General features: G+C 38.8%; 1 protein-coding gene across 1 annotated transcript in view; it reads right to left on the reverse strand.

Annotated features, from left to right (window-relative positions):
* jhy (junctional cadherin complex regulator) overlaps nucleotides 1-20,865 on the reverse strand; it is a 29,587-nt gene that overhangs the window by 5,873 nt on the left and 2,849 nt on the right. The window contains exons 2-7 of the mRNA XM_020646034.3: nucleotides 18,281-18,998; nucleotides 14,020-14,115; nucleotides 11,872-12,314; nucleotides 10,356-10,650; nucleotides 1,858-1,943; nucleotides 261-390 (exon numbers count right to left, since the gene is read on the reverse strand). Coding sequence (XP_020501690.2) covers nucleotides 261-390; nucleotides 1,858-1,943; nucleotides 10,356-10,650; nucleotides 11,872-12,314; nucleotides 14,020-14,115; nucleotides 18,281-18,998 — 1,768 coding nt within the window. The remainder of the gene's footprint in view (nucleotides 1-260; nucleotides 391-1,857; nucleotides 1,944-10,355; nucleotides 10,651-11,871; nucleotides 12,315-14,019; nucleotides 14,116-18,280; nucleotides 18,999-20,865) is intronic.

The raw sequence follows: 20,865 nt of genomic DNA on the forward strand, positions 1-20,865 counted from the left end.
AGTCTCTTCTGATTTAAATGATTTTGGAGCTGCCAGTCCAAAAAACAGCGTTAGTAGACCCCTGCCCTGAATCCTGAATATTCACACCTACACCGGTTCCAAGTAGGTAACATAAACTTCTAATATTCTTTTGTCATCAAGTTGGTCAAACGTCTTTCTAAAACAACCACAGCTACACATGTTTTGACAGAGACATGTGCTAGGGTTCACACACACACACACACACACACACACACACACACACACACACACACGCTCACCTTCATCCTGGGAACTTTCTTGTCCTTGCCTTCCGGGCCCTTGGCCGGTAGAAAGGGAATCCTACTTATGTTTTTGTTCTGCTCGCGGATCACATTTGAATACAGCCTCTGCCGTTTCAATTTCTCAGCATGATGATTGTAAAAGGGCGAGAGAGAAGAGCGGGAGAGAGAGAAACAGAGGCAGATTATAAAAGGGGGTTTAATTAACTGAACCATTTCTCCCTTAAGGCCCTTCTCTTTGTGTGTCCCCTCGGCAGAGACTCTCAACACAGCCAATAAAAGAAAAACCTAAACACAGCGAGCCATTCAGCGGGCCGATCAACATTTACACATATCACTCATTAATGGGCTTGGCCCTGGAGATGCACAGGGCTCAATCTGGACTAAATTGGCCAAACATGCTCACTTTTTACAACTGGGGATTAACAACAGATATATCAAAGCACTAAGAGCACTTAACTTCTCAGGCTCACTCTGAAATGAAATGTTATCTGTGGAACAGCATGTGAGCCTTTACATAATGAACTCGGACAATAAGAAGGGGTCAGCGGAAACAACAATGACATCACGTTTGTCCAAACAAATATTAATCACATTTTTGTCTGAGCAGTCAATCCATATCGTCTATGGTCTGTTCTATGTTCTGTCTGTTTTCTTTTTGTTTTTGATAGAAACTGATTAAATGTCAGAAAGGCTGTAGAAGCTTCAGTTTGATATTTTGATTGTTACCGATTGTTACCAGCTTTTTTTTTTTTTTTTTTAAACCAGAAGTGAACATATTTGGATTAGAGGGAGATGCTGGGAAGGAATGGGCTTAGCTAGGTTAGTGGCCAAAGCTGCTTTAATTAGCAAACATTTCACAAAAGCTTTTTTATTAATGGGATTATTGTTTTGGCTAGCCCAAAAAAAGAAAACGGCTTTACACAAAAGGTACTTATATAAAACTAAAAATGGTGACCCCTCAAAGTGTCTTTGTGTACAACTAATGGCTGATCAAGACATTTCGCAGATCACCATAGTTTCAACTGTTGGAGGCCCTAAAATGACCTTTACAGTATTCTCTTGAAATGGGAGCCCAATTTCTAAAGAGAACATCATGCTGGGCCCAAGGCATACCACCAGCCTGGGCCTATTTGTGTCCACTTTAAATGACAGGTGCATGTGAGGGGAACATGTCTGTAAGATATTCCTGCACACTTTATAGCTTGCAAATATTGATTTATTCACAAATTTTTGAGTACTTAAAGAATTAAGATTAGATGATTTCAATGTTGCAATTGTGCTATGTTATTTTTTAGAGTGTATAAGTTATATACACAAACACAACATCTGTATAACTCTTTAATGTTAGTTGTTAAAATATATATCATTACTTGAGACAGAAGGGTAAATAAAATGCTATTCATTAGCGTGTTTGTGCACACAACCGTCATGCCACCCCTGCAAGTCAGAGCCATAGTTGAGCCATCCCATTCAACAAGTCTGTACACACTCCTGGGCACATCATCTACATTTACATTCAAATGCTATGTATCCATATGACACTGACCGGCGGGTCAATGACAATTTCTGATAATGTGACAGTTCAGTACTTACTGTCTTTTCAATGGCTTTGTAGTTAGGACCCAGGCCTTGAAGATTTATATCTGACCTCAGCTGCTTGTAGTCTTTAAGACTGTAAGCCTGAGAGAGAGAGAGACAGAGAGAGAGAGAGAGAGAGAGAGAGAGAGAGAGAGAGAGAGAGAGATGGAAGTTTTACAAGTTGTCAGTTTCTGGACTCTTATTATTTGAATTTTATTCTCTTTGTGTTTGCATAAATCCAGTGACACTTCTGATTACTTAATTTAAAGCAGCACTTTTTTCAAGCTGAGCTCCATTTGTTTTGATGGCTGTCAAAATGGCACCTTCATATAAACAATAAAGTCCTGACTGCAATTTTGATCCAATTTGATTTCACTCATAAGGTTCAAAGAGGTGCATTGAGAACCGAATCTCTGAAAATACACCAAATGATAGACAGAAAACATGGAAGATAAAGTCTTTGTGTGATACACACAGCAAGAAAAAAAAAGATAAATAATCCAAAATGATAGAATGTCTCTGGCATTCCATGTTACAAAGTCTGTTGAGACAGGGCTATGGTGACCTTATGTTCATATATTTTGAGGTTTCTTGAGATGATTAAGCCCTCTTTCAAACTGAGCCACACACACGACATACACCCGATGACCTTGTGTGATACAGGGCTCCCGTGATGGCCAGCTCAGATACTCAATGTCCCCACATTGTTGACTAAGTTTACTAACGTGGATGATCCCCTGAAGATGTTGGGGTGACGCATTTAGGGAAAGGCTTGTCAGCCATTGGATGAACTGCAAAGAAATCTGATTCCAATATATGTGACACCCAGAGGACATGTCCTTCTGACCTTCAGTGATCATCTGATTATTCATCAATTTTAACTTAGACTTTCTTTTCTCAAAACACACAAGAAGGATTGGCATCATATTGTTCTAAAAGTCAAGATACTCAACAGTATGACAAAGTGTGTGGTCTAGACTTGCTTTAGATGTAAAGTGACCTGAGAAAGCTTTGTTTGTGATTTAGTGCTATATGAATAAAAATTAAAAGATTGCTTAAGAACCGAGACAATGTATGATTTTTATCTTTGGTGATCCCCTCATGTTCTAATCATCAAAGACAAATGCATTGGCACACCTACATCATCTTATACAGATGCACTTTTACCCAACCAGATTTCAAACAACTCCAATGAAAAAAGATGCTTAAACATTAGAAATGAATGAGACACTCAGAACAACTTCTCTGATAGTTGATATACTGTTACAGAAGGAATAATGGCTCCGATTGAGCTTTATGAACACCTACACCCAATGACCAAGATCACAAGAGAGCCCTGAAAGTTGGGTTTTTAAAATAAATATTAAATAATATTAGATGTCAATCAGTCGTTTTTATTTGTACAGCAGCCATTCATTACAAATTTAACTCAAGACCCTTTACAAAAAGAGCAGGTTTTGACCATGTCAATTGTTATATCAAAAATACTTTTAAGACCAAATCTTGTTTTCATCAAGACATTTTTTAAATGAAAATTATCATTTAACAACGCTGTATTGAATAATACATGATAACACCTATATAATAAAATCCTGTTTTCAATATCTTGGGATTACATTTTTACATTCATTATTCTATCATTTCCAGTAGATGTAGAGTTGTGAAAATTTATTGCCATTTAAAAGTCTAGACCCCGAATATACGACAGTCCCGCTTTTTTCTGTTGTATTTAAAGGGAAAAACAATATTTACAGAGACCGGACATTAAAGGCTTTATATGCGATTTTTTGATCCAGCAGATGTCGCCCTTGAGCACCAGCATGAAACCAAAACAACTCGCAGTGCATTGTTGTGCTAGCATGCTAATGCTAGCAATCTTTATTATCCTTGTGTCTTCACACTGCATGTAAATTTACCTGAAATGAGCGTGATCTAGAAACACAGTTAAGCAGTGAGTACAGTATGTTATTCTTCTTTTCTCTAGTCCCTCAATTAAACAACTTTTATACACGAGGGGAGGAGTCAGCCGCCGTCCCGGCCATGTAAACAAACTGAAGATAGGACTCTGAAAACATCACAGACAGTGGTACTCGGGTGTTACACCCATTGTAGACAGTCATGACTCACAGAGTTATTTTCAGAGGATATACTTGATTTCTATTACATTTAAGTGTGAAAAATCACATATAAAGCCTTTAATCAACCAACAGCAAAACACCTGGAAACCATGAGCAAGTAAGTGAAAAGGAAAAGCGTCCTTTAAACATGCAGAACAAGCAGAATAAGACGCATGTTATACAGACATCTGCTGTGACTGGGTTGGGCTGAATAGTGGGACAGAGATACACAAACAGAGCAATGAAAACAACAGCTGTCTATCTATAAGGCCAATAAATGGTTGAAAATTCATACATCAACAACCATTTCGTTCATGGCATGAAAAAACAACTACTTATCAAATAGTTAAGCTTCAGTCTGAGGGCAGCCATCTTTCTTTTGCTCTGATATATTGATGGTGAGCTGAAGTCGACGTGACAGAAGTAAAAGGGCTGACGACACAAAGAGATGTACTATATTCCCCTTCCTGATACTTGTTGTGGTGTGTGTGTGTGTATGTGTGTGTGTGTGTGTGTATGTGTGTGTGTGTGTGTATGTGTGTGTGTGTGTGTGTGTGTGTGTGTGTGTGTGTGTGTGAGAGAGAGATCATGGGTCCATGCCGTCCACAAGATGCTCCAGACAAAGGGGAGCTAATCACTCCAGATTGTACTAGCTGCTTTTCAGAAGGAGGATTTCATTTTGCTTGAGCCATCGGACACAACAGGGTACCTTTCTTTTCAAGCCCCCCCAACCCCCCCCCCCCCCCGTCTCTCTCTCTCTCTCTCTCTCTCTCTCTCTCTCTCTGCGACCCCTCAGTCACGCTCATCTGCTTTCATGCCCAGGCAGTGCAGCCAGAATGCTTTACAAATTGAGCCTGTAATCTTGTCAGACATGATGGCTAACATGGTGGGAAAGATGGGATGTCAAGGGGTGGGGATGGTGGGCTCCACAGGAGGACTATGAGTAGGCTCCACTGGGAATTTTTAGCCTGAGCACTTAACCAGGCTTTATAGTTTTTTCTTGGATCAGCCAAAATCACTTGTTCGTAGTTAGTTGGTAATTTGTACTTTTCAGGATACATAATCCATTTCTGTTAGAGTTCTGTCTTGGATGTTTATTCTCTGTTTCCATATGTTGTTCAGGAGTGTTTGTATCATTTTGAATCTTTTGTTGTGAGGATATTTCTCTAAGGTGAAGAGATCCCGCATACAGCGCGTGTCTCACAACAAGGCAAGCAATACTAAGGTACAAAGTATCTAGATACTGGTGGTACAATCCCACATAAATAATGTGGTATGGCTGTGGGGTAACTTGCACTCTTCCACATCAACTTTGGCACTGCAAAGAGCTCCACAGATCCTGGATTCAAGTGAAAGTTTTTGTTATTAATAATAATAATAATAATAATAATAACAATACTTTATTTAAATAGCTTCTTTCAAAACCCAGTTCACAAAGTTATTTACATCCAAAAAAAAAAAAAGATAGATGTAGTAACTTTTTAGAATTACAACATGTGATTGGATCAGCTTTACTATCTTTGGAACAGACAAGACTTTTTAATGGGAAGGTGAAGAACCTGATTTTTTGAGATAGACAGCTGGCTTAAAGATTACTTGGAATTGGTGTCTAAGGAGTAAGCAGCATCGCTTCTTGGAAACCTAGGGGGTATACTATGAAGCAGGACTTCTCAAGTTAACTTTAGGGTTAACTCTGGTGACTCACTTACTGGAGAAAACTGACATGGTAACTTGCCAAACATCTAACCTGCAGGTTCTGTTTGGGATAAGAGACTGCTCACTGGCTAGTGGTGCGGATTGAAATGGACAGAAGATTGTCATTGAAAAGAAGGCGGTGTTTAAGTAGTTAAGGTAAATGGATTTGAGCTTGTATAGCGCTTTTTAAATCTGCTGACTACTTCAAGCGCTTTTCAAACCGCAGGTCACACCTTCCCATTCACAGCCATTTACACACTGATGGCAGTCTGCTATGTTAAGTGGCCATCCCTATTAACTAATCCTATTCATACACATATAAATGCCGATGAAGAAGCAGTGGAGCAACTTGGGGTTAAGTGTCTGGCCCGAGCACACATCGGACATGTGGCTGCAGGAGCTGGGGATCAAAACCCTGACCTTCTGATTGAGAGACGACTGACTCTACCAACTGAGCCACAGACTAAGTAGTGTGTGTAGGTGCCATGTAGATACACTGCACAAGTAGAAACACAATCAGTCTATAAAAAAATTTACAAACGTTTCTCTCAGACATTCACAAAGAGACAGGTTGATATTTCAGTGTTTGCATAAAAGACTTGCTTAGGGTCCTATTTTCATCTGAATTATTATTAGTCCCATACCGTTTTGTTTGTTAACCTTAAACTTTGGCTGACATGTTACATCTACCATATATCCCACAAGAAAAACTGGCGCAACAAATGCATTTGAGCTAACTCATGGGTGTTGCACTTACGTTGGTAATGAGATATTAAGATGAACTTTCTTATATTTTTCTTATATGATAGTTTGCTCAGAGTTATATATGACTATCAGCTGCACACCCATAGGCACTCTGGGTTGACCTATCAGAGTGATAACCAGCGTCATGTGACCATTTAGCTCGATCTCTTATCAGGGTTATTGAAGCCAAATAACCAAAACACACCCTCTATGCTGAACTTGCTTTGAAGCCACATGTGTAGGAAGTGATGCCATTAACTCTGTTAGTTGAAAAGTCAGTGTTTTCTAACAGATTCTGGTGACTTTGAAGGATGAGGCAATGTCTGTTTTTTTTTTTTTTAAAGAAAAAAAAAAGGATCTTACAGAAACAAAAAATGAATATTTCTGATCTTTCATATGATGTTTCAAGACATTTTGAATAACAATTTGAAACTGTCTATGGTAGAAGAAGAACTTCTTCTGGGTAAACTTGGCAGGAACACTTCAAAATAGGGTTTAAAAAATGAAATCTCCACTAACTATAAGTAGTTTTGTGACAGTTAGCTGTATGTTTACAAAACGTTGTACCTGACACAACTTTTACTTGTTAAGTATAAGTATTTCATAAAAGCAAAACCCTACCATGTTAGTCTGACTTAAACTGAACTTTTAAAATACATGATAACATGTAAGAATGACTGAAATAACAGAGTCAAATTTCCTACATAATGTGGTCAAGAATCAATTTTCTTTTGCATTCCATCATCATCATCATCATCAACCTTTATTTAAGTTCTCGGAGAGATCATTGAGGGCGACACTCATTTACAATGATGCCGAGAAAACATACATAAATGATAAACAACGAGAAATGCTACTACAGAAAATAAAATCAATATAAGAGCAATAACCACAACAAAATATATACACTAAAATCATTTAAAAGCTTGAAATTATTACAGTGATAAGTCAGTAACTAAAATCAAATAAAACAGTTACAGTCAGGTATTGGGCGGTTTAAAATAATATCTCTAAAGTGTCCATAAGGGATAAAAGTGCTCAAGTTCAGGTCCTGTTGTAAAATATTTCAGGAGTTTGCAGCACTAACACTAAAAGCAGTTTTCCCCAGGTCAGTCCTGGCATGAGGATCCTGGAGAACCAGCCTCTCACTCGAGCAGGTTAAAAATGGAGCAGGGTTCAGATTTAACAAGGAGGTGATATATGATGGAAGCTTTCCAATAAGGGCTTTATAGATAAAAAGATGCCAGTGGTTATTGCGTCTCTCAGTGAGGGAGGGCCAACCAACTTTATTATGAAGAATGCAGTGGTGAGTCATGTAGCTATCACCAGTAATGAATCTAAGCACAGAATGGTAAACAGCATATAAGGGCTTTAGCGTAGTGGAAGAGGCATGCCTATATATGTATCGTACCAAAACTGACATACAGTAGGCGTTCTGCACATTCTCCACAGTTCACACACTGGGTTTTGATCCGGAAGTCTAACAGCATCAGTGCATAGAAGAAAGCCCAAAAGAAATCAAGACAAGCACATAGATGGAAGGAAAGCAGTTTGCCGTTTGCTAACTTGTCTATTGTTTGGTGTGCGATGTAACATATCAACCACAACAACGTCCAATCTTAACTAGCAGAAAGGGGATATCACCACTGTAGCGGTTGGACATACAACCATCAATCAATGGATTTTTCTGCAGTTGTTGTATACTGGGAAAAGGACAGTAGTTCAATAAATGACCTAATTGAGCTGTAACTGCAGCTCGTCTTAACTGTGCATGTAAAAGTACTGAGTTAAACTAGCCTGAAAATGGAGAATGGCTGATTCACTTTGCACTCAGGGCCCACCTGCACAGATCAGCCAGGAGGGGAAAGAAAACAACAGCAGCCAAATCATTAAATGCAAATAGGCATCTTTAGTGGCCCAGCGCCTCACAGGCTCTCTTCTAATCACCTTATCCTCTAACACATCTTCAAATGGCTTTTCAGGGCCCACGGCTCTCTGGTTTATATAGTCATCATCTTATAGCAATTAAGTGTATCTTAGTGGAGCTAGACAATTAACCTGATGTTTTGTGCCCTGAGTCACCAGAACACTCCTGCTGGATTAAGACGTCCCAGCATGGAGACAGCTGAGGAGATTATGTGGGACTTCAAAGGGACATTTATTTGTGTAACCTCTCATGTACGTGGGGATTAAAGGCAGAATGCCCCTCAATGGAAGAATTCATGTGTCACTTTTGTTAGGTGAAACTGCATAATGAGTTCTTATGTTGTCTAATACAACACAATTGTTACGTGTGTGTTGAGTGAGTTTGTTGGCCTTGAGACCCATTTAAACACTGTTTAGATATTCATAGATATCAAACAGGAGCTATACTAGAGTTCTGTAAAATCCCAGATAACGTGGAGAAACACATGCGTCACTAAAGTTTAATCTGAAATAGATTGGATTGTCAAATTGAAGACAAAAGACCCTCAGGACTCATTGATGAGGCAGATATTTCATCAGATCTCTACTATTATTATTAATACTCATTTTATCAGGTCAAAAGAACATTAATATTAGGCTGTAAAAATGACATTTACATGTATTGTTTGTTGACCAAGAGTGACTAATATTTACCTTGAATTTTTTTTTGTTGCGGTGGCTTAGTAGACTATCATACGAGGATTTCATTATCCATAATTGTGCTGGTAATAAATTCTTCAAATGTACTTGTTGTAATGTGTTTCTTCATTGCAAGTTTATACATGCAGTTTTTCTTGCTTATTCTTTTATAAATATGTCTATCTTCATTTACTGAAAAGTTCTTTAGTGATAATGTAAAGTGAGCGGGTTGTTCCCCTGACATAAAGCAGATTGGTCTTGATTCATCCTGAATGGGTTCATATAAGATACCAACCTGCTCACTATGATCCTGCGTGTTACTACTTTCTTAAAAAATCAGTAATTTGACACAAAATACTGATTTGAAAATAATTTCATTGATCTTAAAGTGATTTATTTCCACCACTAAACAAATTGTCCACTGGAATCTACAATAAATGCTGCATCCATTTCAACTGTTTACTCTGTAGCCTGAGTTACACTAGCTGTCATTAATCACATTAAACTGAACATTTCCACCAGTGTTGAAAGCAGACACGGTGAATGGATCCGCATAAATCAGTGCAGTATAGCTATCGGAGTGTCTAAAGTGTTTCAGATTTCTCTGTCATAGCCTGCAGTTTTTACATCTTTTAACCTCTTTTCTCCATTGTTTTCTTCTCCTATCTCCTTTAACCACAGTAAACACATCAATGTCAAACTAGCTGAACTTCTTTCTGCAGATTGGTATGATTACAGTCTAGTCCTCCAGAGTCTGTGGCTAGAGACGTGTCCCTAGCAGCCGTCTGCTCTTCATATTAAATGTTTGTTCTTCTTAAAAGCAGTCCACTTTCTAGGGAAAGCAGGCTGCTGCTATGCATTCTTGGTGTATCAGATATTTGACACAGCTGTGTTCAGAAATGTAGATTTTTTCCCAGATTATTCATATATTTGTACTTATTTTGCATCACTTGTTATCTTGTCTTTACAAAAAAAGAGCTTAGCCTCTGCTTTAGTACCACCTAAAGGTTATGTACTAGCCCTGAAAATGTCTGCAATAACTACAAAATGATTGGGCATTACTACAGCACATCAGCTGAGATGTAGTGCCTTGGTTTCTCTGTGGTTATCTGCATCACTTAATTACGATGACCCTGAAGGTCAACTGTCTAAATGTTTCTCCTCCTGCAAATATATATTATATAAGTATATTTGCAGCAGGTGAAATATATTTTGCAGTCGGCGAAATATTCAGACAGTTGACCTTCAGGGCCACCGTACTAAATGCACTTTATCAGTGTTTAACAGCAGAACAGAAATGTGTGAACATGCAGTTTCCCTCTTTCAGACTCCAATGAAGCTCACAGACACAAACCTTGTAAGTGCCTCTGGCCCTCTGCTTCTGCTTCTCCATCTGAACCAGGTAACCATCAGAGCTGCTCCTGTGGATGGAGTCGGCTGGGTTCACACTTTGACCGGGGCTCAGCTCAGATTCGCTTTCTGTCAGTGAGATTCTTATGGGAGGTAGAACAGTGTAGACTTCTGAGCCTGGCAATGATGTGGTGGTGGGTTTCCCAGGGGGAGCTTGTGGAAATTCCTCACAGTGAACCCCATGAGGACTTCCCTTCTCATCGACACTTTCAAAGGGTAATGGCCACTTCAATGCAGATCTGAAACACAGAAGGATACATTATGATGGCTAAAGTGATAACAGAATACAAGAAAAAGATAAAGTTTGTCATTGTATCGTTTTAGTATGTTATATATTATTTTGTAATATTAGGTGTATGATATGATATATTTATAATTTTCCTCTACCGACTTTCTTTTTAATTCTTCGTCTTATTTGTCTTCAGAAGTAGGAAGAAAAGATGAACACAAGGGTAGATATGCATTGCTAGGACTCCGACCTGGCTGACAATTGAATGCTTTGGTAGCAACCTGTCAATCACAGGTATCCAGGCCCTGCAGCAAGAGAATTAAAACTAGCAACTAAAACCATAATTACATTAGGAAAATGTTAACTCACTTTCTCATCTGCTCCCATAAAATATGAATTTTGTTTGCAACCTGTTGAGTCAACCTCTTTTGGCAATTAGAAAGAATGCAAGATGAAGGCTTCCCTTTTAAAAGCAAGGGGCTAAAGCCGCCTTCTATATCTAGTGTGTTTCATAAATAGATTGACTTGTACGTAAGGGGGAGCTTTGGAGAGCAGCAGGGGGCACTTTGGATGTATTTTTCAAAATGCTTATTTAAAAAATGTAAGAAATGCATCATTTACAACAAGTTTAATACTTTGATTAACCTTTTAAAAAAACACAGTTATATGAAGTCTTACGTCTGTTTTTATTGAATGACAGAAAAAAAGGTGTTCAATTAGCAGTTGCATCAAAATCTGAACATTTCATGAAGTGTTTAAAGTCACAAGGTAATAATCTGATAAATGTCAAACATGGCACAGATTTGTGGTTTCCTGCTTTACATGTATTTTTTTCCTACCAAAATAAATTTATGCATGTCAGAGGGTATACCTGGTTAAAAATATCAGATAGTTTTTTATTTATAATGGGACAGCATTAGAAAAATGAAATCTCTGTCTTTAAGGACATCAGACCTGGTTTACCCTCTGATCTCACTTTGTAGTGCCCCCCTCTGGTCTTTTTGTTATAATTAACTGTTGTGTTAGGATCATTGTAAATAGTTGGTTTATATTTAACAGAATGTTTTTATATTTTCTGAACCCCAGTGATCAGATTTTTTGAAATGGTAAATGGACTTGAGCTTGTATAGCACTTTTATAGTCTTCTGACTCATCGAAGCCCATTTGAGAACATTAAAGTGTAACATAACTCCATTTTTGGTCAGTAAAAAAAATGGAATAAAGGGTCTACCTTTGCCATGCTACAGGGCCACTCTCCAGGTTTGGTTTGGTAAGTTGTGGATTTGCATCTTTCTGAGACATGTGTAAGAGCATTGCTTGATTTGTTTGTAGATATCGAGGGGGCAGTGCAAGTTCATCCTCAGATGCATTGATCCAAACAGGACACCCCTGAATGGATGCTAGGTTAAGTACTGCATCCTGGCCCCTCTGCTGGGATGGAAGGAGATGGGATGAAGTGTTAAGGTTGATGTTGAGGTGGATGGTTGGAGGCAGAGTCTGTGATGGAGACATCTTCAGATGTTTTGGCTGAGCAACATTTACTGGTTTTGCTGAAGGGGAGCTCAGACTATGTCCCTGTTTTTCTCTGACCCCAAGGTCAGGGGGCTGCTTCTGCTGAGGAGGGATGGGGTTTTCTATCCGCAGGGTTTTTTTTCCTTTGCTGCTCTGGGCGACCTGGGGATAGAGCAGGATTAACATTTTGAGGTTGACATTTGTTTCCTTGATATAGGATAAGAAATGAAAGGCAGGATTTGTTCAAATGCTCCACAGTGAGTGCAGAAATTTTAAAAAGGATACTTAGGGTATTTTAAAACCTGTGCAATGCTTTTTTCTAACCATTAGGCATTTAGATCCACAATACAGTAAAATAAAATATACCACTTTATGTGTCTTTTAACCAAAAAATATAGCAAAACATAAGAATGTAACATGTTTTTTCTACAAATTATCCACACCACACAAGACACAATGCACCATTGCACCATCTGTACAGTCATTGTCAAACTCTGCTGGGTTATTGTGCTTCAATGTTAGCAAAGAAATTCTGGATATAGATCTTGTTTTTCCTGTAACAGTTTCAATTTCTAACTCCTTTCTTTTCTGTCAGATATGCTTAGTTCTAAGGGATTACTTGGTCTATAGATATCAGCCCTAAATCCACACATTTACACCACAGAAACAACGGCAGTCTGCAGACAAACATAAGCTCTATTATTTCCCAAATGTAAGAAGGGCTGGCACTCTTCTTTGCATGATCTCAACAAATTATTTAGCAGGAGGTCTCTGAGCGTGTGTCTCAGCATCTAATCCCACTGATTTAGCAAACACCAGCTTTGCCCATTCCAGTGGGGACAAATTCACACTCTTCTGCTTGGCAGCATTAAGGTGGCTGCTCAAGTGCTCAAAATAATAATGCTTCTCCAATGCTCTCCTTTTTCACTCTGACTCCCATTCTCTCTGGAAAACCTGCCGGCAGTGGTTTTCTGCACGTTCCCTGAAGAAAAATAAAATACTTTATGTTGTTGTTGTGCAGCAGCACATGACGTGAACTCCAACCAAAAACAAATCATTTTTAGGAAACAAAACAAGAATTGGATATTTATAGTTTTCATATGTATTTTTTTTTCTTTTTCAATTGTCTTGAAATCAAACTTATGTTAGATCTATAGCTAAATGACTAAAACAGGGGACTAGAATGCATCTTATTTTGTTTGGCTGGAAAGGAGAGAACAAGAAATAAATATTGTAGTATATTACTATTCTACTAACACTTCTATAGTATAGTAGTCATGTTGTGTTTTAGAGACGAAATGTACAAATAACATTATAAGAGGCCTACTCACTTTTGAGCTCTTTCCAGTTTCATTAAAAAATCTATTAAAAGAGTATTCTAATGAAAATATTACAAAAGTTAGAAATGGATAATGAATTTCACCAAAAACCAAAGAAACACATGCAATGGATTTCTTAGAGAAAGATTAGATATTGAAGAAAATGATCATGTATGTTTTGTGATTATGAAATTGAAATTTAGAACATTTGTTTTTTGATTGTGAATACACCACACTTTTTTGAGGTTCATTTCAAAATTGTATTTCTGAAAAAAGACTTAAAGTAACCAAAATGACTGTACTGTAAAAACAGGCTTTTTAAATGGGGATGTGTATGTGACTTCCGAGGCAGGACTTTGCACTTCTGTATCGGTTTTATTTTGCAACTCCCGAGATTGCTGCTTGATCCGAACATAAAGAATGCATGGCAGTATATGGGCAGTGACAGTTTTATAGTTTAAAATGTACATATCCATTTTAGTAAAGCCCTTAAAGATTAGCACCTAATGTTTTGCATTGAATGCTAAAAAAAAAATTGGGAGTCTTACTCTCAGCTGTTGTGTTTTCTGGAGCCACCTCAGCTTGGGGTCTGAACTGTCCTCTTCACATTCTGTGCTGGTCATCTCCTGGAGAATTTCATTAACCTTTAGACAGAAAACAAAGATAAAACAACAAAGCGATACAGAGGACTGCTCAAACCAATTTTCTTTGTGATTTTACTTTCCACACACTGGAATTAAAAACCAACAGAGGGATACTGCATCCACTCCTATGCCTGCTTGTCCACGTCAAATAACATCAATTTACTGTTTCAGTGGTTCTTAATGTACCGTTTGTGGCTCGACAATATGTTCTGTTAATGCCCTAATGAAAATCATTTAGTTAACTTCAGGACTCCCCTCAGTGGCGAGGACCATCTGAGTGGATCGATGATATTGACGGGCTGAAGACTTTTTCACTGAATACCACTCTCTGTGCCTGAATAGGTGAAGGTCACCAGGAGTGAGTGGATCCAGTTGTAACACATCCATCAATAAGTGTGTTCGTGATTGCATCTAATGGGCTGCGATGCTGCTGTTATGAAGAGAAACATTGTGGTTGCTGTTGGAAAAAAACAGCTCAACATTATGCTGTCTTAACACGTATATCGATGGTTATTTGTCTCCAGTTTAAGAGCTAATTTAAAAACTTTTGGTGATTGAATAATCCAAACAGAGGAATCTTTATGAGGATATTTAGTCTATGTTACAGACGAGCACTGAGGACAGAGCCGTTGTTTGAAGGCTCAGGTGTCATTGACTACTGGAGGTTCAGCACTCACACACACAAACACTTTGAGCTCACCTTTACCCATTCCCCCTGCCGTTGCCTTTTGTCACCCATTATAAACATGCCAATCAGACGGAGCAAATCATCCAGCCTGTATTGCATTTTGAGCATGGTAAGCTGTGTAATATCTTTTCTACTAAATTGGGTGGCCCGTAATTGCTTCTCAGCGAGCCGATGTCACAACAAAGTCGGACAATTGCAGCTCGCTGTATTACCTCCTGTACCCAGGAAACATCTGCTTTCCCCAATGAAGACTTCAAAGGGACTGTGGATCTTGAATTGCATTTAGCTGCTATTGTGGCCGGCCCAGGTAATCTTGATTAGGTGTTTAGACTGAGGCAGGGTATACAGTGGCAGAGAGCTCCCCAGAGCTTTGGTCTAAAGCTATTAAAAGATTGTACATTATGTTCCCCTGGCTTTGAAGTGAGGGCCTCCGAGACGAGAAGGGACTCTAAGGGGTGAGTGCAATAGCAGAAGATTGATCTGCTACTTCTGTCTTTATCAAAGGAGGCCCGAGCCCCGATGGAGCCAATCATCGATGCTGCCACTCTGCCACTTGGCCGGGCTAAACATTTGCTGCATCAGGGCATTGTGTACATTTAATAACATGTCTAATTATCACAAGTTGCCCTCAGATGGCTACTCTCTCCAAAAGACCAAACGGGAGATTTTAAAAGGGCAAAGTAACAATTGGCTTGTCTGAACTCACACTGATTTGGGAAACTGATGTAATTTGAATGTGGAGTGTTTGCTATCTTTTGCAAGCTGTTTAGACAAGGAATAATGGAGGAAGTAGAACAAGCATTAAGGTGTGAGATCATGTCGTTATGATAAGTTGTTTTTGTTTTAAAGATGTCTCTTTCTCTCTGCCTTTAATTCCAAAAATCTAATACTGGCAGGTAGGAGATACAATTCTTCTAAGTTACCTCTGTGGTCTCTAGTATTTCATTTAGTGTGTATATGTGTGAAATGTGAAAGTCATTTTCCAAAATAAAAAACATAAGATGTTGTCTTAAAAACTAAATTGAAACAATGACTCTGTAGACTCAAGAGAATATTTCAGTTTACATTTAATAGTTGAGCAACATTTACCGTTGCAATTGTTACCGAGTCACAAAAAAGGGAATACTGGTATCCTAATACCTTGGCCCTATTCTCAGACTCATCATCCTGCAGATAATATCAGATATGGTACTTTGCAGAGCATAAGAGCTTCTACAATTCTCCTGCTTTGATAGGCTGTTCCTTGTGTTGCTGTGGGTGCTGCATGTAATAGTGTTGTCACAATACTAGAATTCTGAAAATGTCCAAATAATACGAGCTAAAATCAAACAGTTTTAATACCTACAGCAGTAAAAATAGAAGTTGTAGGCACCTAATATTGGGTAATTTCTTGTTTGAATTATCATAAACTGTTGCACATTGTCTACATTGAAAAACATTGCCAATGTTTTTGTGCAATTTAGAAAATGTGCAAGAGTTGTGCAGGAGTTTGCCTGTGCAGCAGTTTGCCTGCAAATTTTTAAATGGATTCATTCCTCTCCCACGCACCCGTCTTGAGAAATAGATGTCATTAAGAAGTATTGCTACTTTTCGATCAATAAAATGGTTTTTGAAACATGTGGTGTCGAAAAAGAATCAAAAATGTATCAAAGTATCTGAAACTGTCAGATGGTTGATTTAAAGAGAGCAATGTAAAAACAGCTGTTTCTGGTTTAAAGAAGGATCTTACTCCTTTTTAAAAGAGGATCCTTTTTGTTAATTTTGTCAGACACTTGGATAATGACTTGAGCCTACCAGGGCCTTAAAGAAGCACTGTTATCGTACGCACTGATCGTACAGATTTACCCTGACATACCATGGGCTATCACAGTCAGAACAAATGTTATACAATAGATGTCTTGGGATTTGACATTGCTGAAAAGAAGTGGTATACTCAAAGCCATCTAAAAAACAAGGTTATAAAAAACCCTGCTTTAAACTTCATGAGCTTCCTTGATTTATTATGGTGTTGTCATAAAAAAACCTTATTTATAGATTAATCCATGAAAACGCAAAGAATGGACTGCATGCAAATTGGAGCCCTCTTCTTTTATGCCCTGTGTTCCCCATTAAGTGAGACACGTCTTTGGGGAGCTGGGGCAATGGAAAACTAATAAGCGAATTCAGAGGGAAAATGACAAAACACAAGGGTTCAGGAGAGGGAAAGGCTCTGGCTCTGTTTACCATTGCACAAAGCTAACGGCTCTTGACTATGTAAATGGTGATGATATGAGACATTGTGGAGGGCTGGGGCTCAGATGGGTGAACAAGGTTGGGGGTATTATAGCCAGCAAACAGTGCTGTGGCCCCACAAATGGGGAATGCAGGCCATCCCGACCAATTATGCCACTGTGCCAGGTGCAGGGACGTCTAAGAGCCTATTGGTAACCATGCGTCTCTGATGTTCTTGTTGTACACATCAACTCATAATAAGCACTGCATAGCCAGGCATGGCTCTTTATATGGTGGAGGGGAAGGCTGATAAAAACAGCTCTGCTCCTCGGCCAAATTAATTTTCCAGACTGGGTCAGAGCATACATCACAGAATACTCTCTGAGATGTTGTCCAAGATGATTATAAAAGACATCCAGATGCATATCATAACAAAATGAGTATAAGCTTCAGATCCAAAAGTTTTAGAATAGAAAGTTTAAACAAAAATGACAACACTATTTTCAATTGGGAACCCTGCATCCAATCAACTCTTACGTTATAATAAGCTTCAATGAGTGAATAGTCTGCTCGGTAAACTTCATCTTAAGAAATAAAGTGAGCAACAGCATGTGTCTGACCTGATCAGCGGCAATAAAAAAAAAGTTGTGTGCTGTCCTGAAATACTTTCAATACATTTTTTTTGGTTGAGGATTCAGCACCCATGTAAATTACTTTGATTGAGTGCATGTTTTGGATTAACTTCTGGACCAGAACCAGCCATAGAACTGACATCCGTCTTTAAAACACCTTTATACTATCAGTGATTGTAGCACTTTTATCACTTTGACTTGTTGTTTTATTCAACAACTAAGCTGCCTAAATACACCAAACAACAAAACAGCTATTTAGGCCTCATCAGTTATTAATACAACCTCAATTTGCTTTGGTCATTTACAATAGAAAGAGCCAAAATGTAGAAAAAAAATCACTTATTCTTACCAGACAAACAAAAACGTGGATTTTCAAAGTTTGTGCAAGGATTAATGAATAGATCATTTCTATTTTATTCTAATGTTTTTCTTTGAATATTCCCAAACTCATCATTACAAGTGGCTTCACAGCTTTACAGCAAGTGAAACATTATCGATGTTAGAGCAGCTCCTGGTGTCTGATACTGTAATTGCACCTTTTTGTCAGTGAGGGCATGTCTGACATTTTACATGTTATTTGAGTGATTTTAAACAAGAGCAGATGGTATCATTAACTCTACATCACTATACACACCTTATTCCCATGATGAGGCACATCCTGCTTCAGTGCATGCACTGTCACATACGAGCTGTTTCCAGGTTTGTTGCGCCCCAGTGTTACTTTATTGCGTTCCACTATGTCCTCTGTGAGTCTTTCCAGCTTTTTCTGTGATAAAACTTTTGGACTGTTGGATTTGAAGGTTTGCAGTGTCTGTGTTTGAGTATTGCCTGCACGTCTGGCTCTCACTTCTTGCTGGTTGTAGGCGTTAAATTCTTGGCTGTACATAGCATGTTTATTCTCAACTACCTCAGGATACCTTCTCATGTTTTCATGTTTATCTCTGAATCCTATCTGTAAAGTGTCTCTGTCAGTTTTAGTGGAAGTCCTGGTTGGACTTGAAAAGTGAGTCTCCAGTGACCTAGGCTGTGAATCCTGTTTTTTATAGAGAGAAGTCACCGAGCCAGTCTGAGGGTCCTGTGGGTGCAGACGGTACGGCTGGTGGCACTCCTTGGTAGCTGCTGGAGGAGTCACCACAACAGCTGGATGTGTGTCAGAGATGTATCTGTATCCTCCTTTTATTACAACTCCCTGTCTGTCAGCAAACATCTGACTAGATGTCTCCTCAGGGACTTTGTCAAATTCCTCCACAGACGTCCGTCTACTCTCTTGGAAGAGGTCCGCTGCCTTCAGGTTGCTCCTCCAGTTGGGGTCATAGCGCAGGTCAGAATAGACATCATCACATAGCAGCTGGCTGTGAGGTGAAAGAAAAATGACAGTTAGGTATTAGAAAACAAGTCTGAGAGTAAATCTGCACAAGAGAGTAAAAAGCTTTATTACAACAATAAATAAAATGACTCCTCTATATGTCCATTAATCATGAGTAATCAGGCATGGCAAAGGTCGGGAAAAGTAGAAACTCTCCCCCCCAAAAGGGAGAAGCTCTTTTAAATGCATTCATTTAAATCTTACAAGCATGTGGAGTTCTTGTGTATCTGCACTTTTGGCCTTCAGAATTCAACAATCTTTATCAGCAGTATGTTTCATAAAGTCATCGGAACAATAACATTCCTGTTTTAAAAAGTTTCACTTGCATTTCTGCTATCCCATCAGGTGAGCATCAACTATCTCAAATACACATCTCTCTCCTTTTTTAGGAAGCCACTGCTCTTTTCCTTGTCTCCCAACAGTCATATCTTTAGACAGGGCCATTTTCCTGTTGCGTTCTCACATCAGCTCAAGCCTGCCTATAAGAGGGCTGGCAGGAATAAAATCTGGGTGAAGTCAGATTGTAAAATTTGGATTTTTGCGTTCACACGTTCAGCTCAATCTGAATATTCAGGAAGTTTTCAGGAGTTTAGTGAATTATGTGAATGTGGCTTTTGTTTTCATGTGGATGTACTTTTCATTCCTTCATCTTGTTTGTCCTGGGAATTCGTTTATGTGGTGTGGTATGTTACCAACCATGGGAGCTGAGGCAAGGTGTTCAGAAATGTTGTAAGTGACTGAGTTGATGCCACTGAAAAGCAGTCTAAGTAAAGCTCCTTCCTTGTTTATTTCTGGAAACCAGTGGTCTTTCGATGACAGGAACTGGGCAGCCGAGCTGTTGCCCCTTATAGCTGATCCTGTTGCTGTGGTTAGGTTGACTACAGGTGTTCCTCTGGTGTTACAGCAGAGTTAGGGATTTAGGGACAGCTCCTTAATAAACAGGTTTTTATGATTTATTTCATCACAAGTTCTACCACTAATAAAATATAAAAGAAATAGAAACCAGTAAAGAAACTGATCACTGGATGGTAGAGTTGTTATTAAAAAAAATTAAAGTATGAAGATGAATAGCAAAAACAAAAACATAACATTTATTTATTTATTTGCGTTTGTTTGTCATAGTGTGTAGTGATGTACAGCACAGTAAAGTATCGATTTAAGCAGATTCATAAATGACATACATTACGTTTTATTAAGTTTCACAGACACCTGAATGCCACATAGGAAGAGGTCAAATATACAAGAGGCATTACACCATTATTAAAATGATGATGTACTCAAACAAAGAGAGCCAGGCCTTATCAGAGACTCGTCAAATTGAAACAGATGAGAGGGATTATGAGCCTGTATTTAAGGATCATTTTCGTATTTTCACCTCCAGGCTCACTAATGAGAGCACATTCGAGAGCTACTAGCGGGGGAAATGGTTCACAAACGGCAATTTTCAGCTTATGAAATGGCTTGAAAATTGCAGGCTAAAATGCTCTTTCTGATGGTGATGAAAAGATCTCATTAAAATAAAGAGCAGAGAGCCTCTTTGTTATGCCTCCTGGGAGGACGAGGGGAGCCTAATTCTCCTGTCGTCATGTTGTGCGTTGGGAGGGAGGGTTGCCTAGGTGTAGGGCCCTTCACTTCAACGAGGCCAAAAGGGTAAAGGATGTCTCTCTAATGATTCAGACAAGTTGGAGAATGCATTACATAGACATCATGCAGCCGAGCGTGATGCCTCTAACACAGGAGGAACACCACAGTCTATTCTTTCTCTCCCATGATACAGACACCGTAATACAAAAGACTAAAACATTGTCACAACAGTGAATGGCAAAATGAAACAAACCGGTCGTACAGACTAT

This window comes from Labrus bergylta, chromosome 14, assembly GCF_963930695.1.
Source record: "Labrus bergylta chromosome 14, fLabBer1.1, whole genome shotgun sequence".
NCBI lineage: Eukaryota > Metazoa > Chordata > Actinopteri > Labriformes > Labridae > Labrus > Labrus bergylta.